Here is a 1,582-nt window from a genome sequence, read left to right as displayed (position 1 = left end):
CCTGCTGAAACCTAGAGTCTTTCTTTCTAAAACAAAAAATGACCCCTGAGATAGGGTTGGCTGTACATTCTCAAATTTGAAAAATTAAGCAAAATGTTCATCTAGTAGATTTATGTAACTTTAAAGTATAGCATCTTGAAGGTGTCCCTCTATCAACTAAAGAACAAATGTCTCAGTTTAATATATGACTGCATAAAAAAATGCAACCACAGTAGGTGACCAAAAGGATAAGTAACTTTCAGGAATTTTGAAAACCCAGTAGTATTTAGTATGTGCTCTCTCAGCATTAAAAAGGTCACCTTGCTAATACATGTTAATTTTGAGAGTTTATTTGACCTTTGGAATGTTAATATCAACCTTTTTTGATGTGTTTAGAGGTTGGAGCAATCACGGAAGAAACTGAAGCCTGTGATTGGTGGAGTTTGGGTGCTGTCCTCTTTGAGCTTCTCACTGGCAAGGTAAGCAGTGACCTGGAGTTTTATTAAGTTTATCCAGATGCTACCTTGATTTCAAATTGAGAATATTTAGCCTTTGCCTTTAGTTTTTAGGTCAGGGACTAAGAAAACCTTGATACCAAAAGCGCGGGGCGGGGGGCAGAAAAATGCATGTTTATCAAGATTCCAGAGTTTTTAAAAAGTTGGATTCTATTACATTGAATAAATTGATGGTAAAATTCTGTTATGTCACACTGTTAGTCCATAGCGAGATATAAGACTACATACTCTTTCTCTTCTTTTTCTATGAGTCAGTTTCAACAGAGTTAAATCTGTAAGGTTCATGTAAGGATTTAAATTCTCTGTATGTTTTAAATACCTGTCTGAAACCAGGAGGGCATTATCATTTTAGAAAATTAATGTAGATATTAAAGGTAATATTATCTTTTTTCTCAATACTGTAATTTTTCCTGTCCGTTCTGGCTTAACGGAGAGTTATTGATCAGAGAGAATTTATACTCTCTCTGATCAATAACTTTTAAGTAAGATATTTGAGGTTAATAGTTAATAGATTTTAATTGAGTATTGTGCAGATTGCCTCCTGGGATGAAAACAGAGGAAATGAACAGTCATACTTTTGTGAGTAGTCATCTACCTTAAATATGTAGTTAATACTAAGCGCCTAACATGGTTGTGGAATACACAAGTCACCTGTACATACATTTAAACCATAAAGTGCTATACATATATAAAGCATTATTATTCACAAATTTTCAACTTTGAAGGTTTTTAAGAACACTAAAAAATTTGAGATATCAAATCCCATTTTAGTTTTTGGGTATAATGGAAGTTTTTCTATTATGAGCCACTCTCTTTATAACTAAGGGAAAAGGGTGAGTGGCCTAAGCTTATGATGTGATTTTGATGACTGCCTGTATTTCAGTTAGAGTTCTGTGGGCTCATAGCCCTTGTCCTAAACTGCTTAGAGGGTACTGTTGTGATTACTGCACCTCCAGTTAAGGTGGTTGTTGAGCTTTCTGTATTTGCTGTCCATAAACCCTGTGATGGAACAGAATATGATGTTGTTTGGGATAAGAAGTGTACCTGATTGATTGTTTCAGACTCTGGTTGAGTGCCATCCAGCAGGA

The 1,582-nt window shown here is 35.0% G+C and overlaps 1 protein-coding gene across 5 annotated transcripts in view; it reads left to right on the top strand.

Moving 5' to 3' along the window:
* Window positions 1-1,582, top strand: part of RPS6KC1 (ribosomal protein S6 kinase C1) — a 223,850-nt gene that overhangs the window by 205,559 nt on the left and 16,709 nt on the right. For all 5 annotated transcript variants that reach the window (XM_007451293.1, XM_007451294.1, XM_007451296.1 and 2 more), the window contains 2 exons: window positions 376-458; window positions 1,556-1,582. The exon at window positions 1,556-1,582 is cut by the window's right edge and continues 81 nt beyond it. In XM_007451293.1, coding sequence (XP_007451355.1) covers window positions 376-458; window positions 1,556-1,582 — 110 coding nt within the window. The remainder of the gene's footprint in view (window positions 1-375; window positions 459-1,555) is intronic.

This window comes from Lipotes vexillifer, unplaced genomic scaffold (assembly GCF_000442215.2).
Source record: "Lipotes vexillifer unplaced genomic scaffold, Lipotes_vexillifer_v1.1 scaffold570, whole genome shotgun sequence".
NCBI classification, from domain to species: Eukaryota; Metazoa; Chordata; class Mammalia; order Artiodactyla; family Lipotidae; genus Lipotes; species Lipotes vexillifer.
The sequence above is the reverse complement of the archived record's forward strand: the minus strand, read 5'-3'. Positions and strand labels throughout refer to the sequence as shown.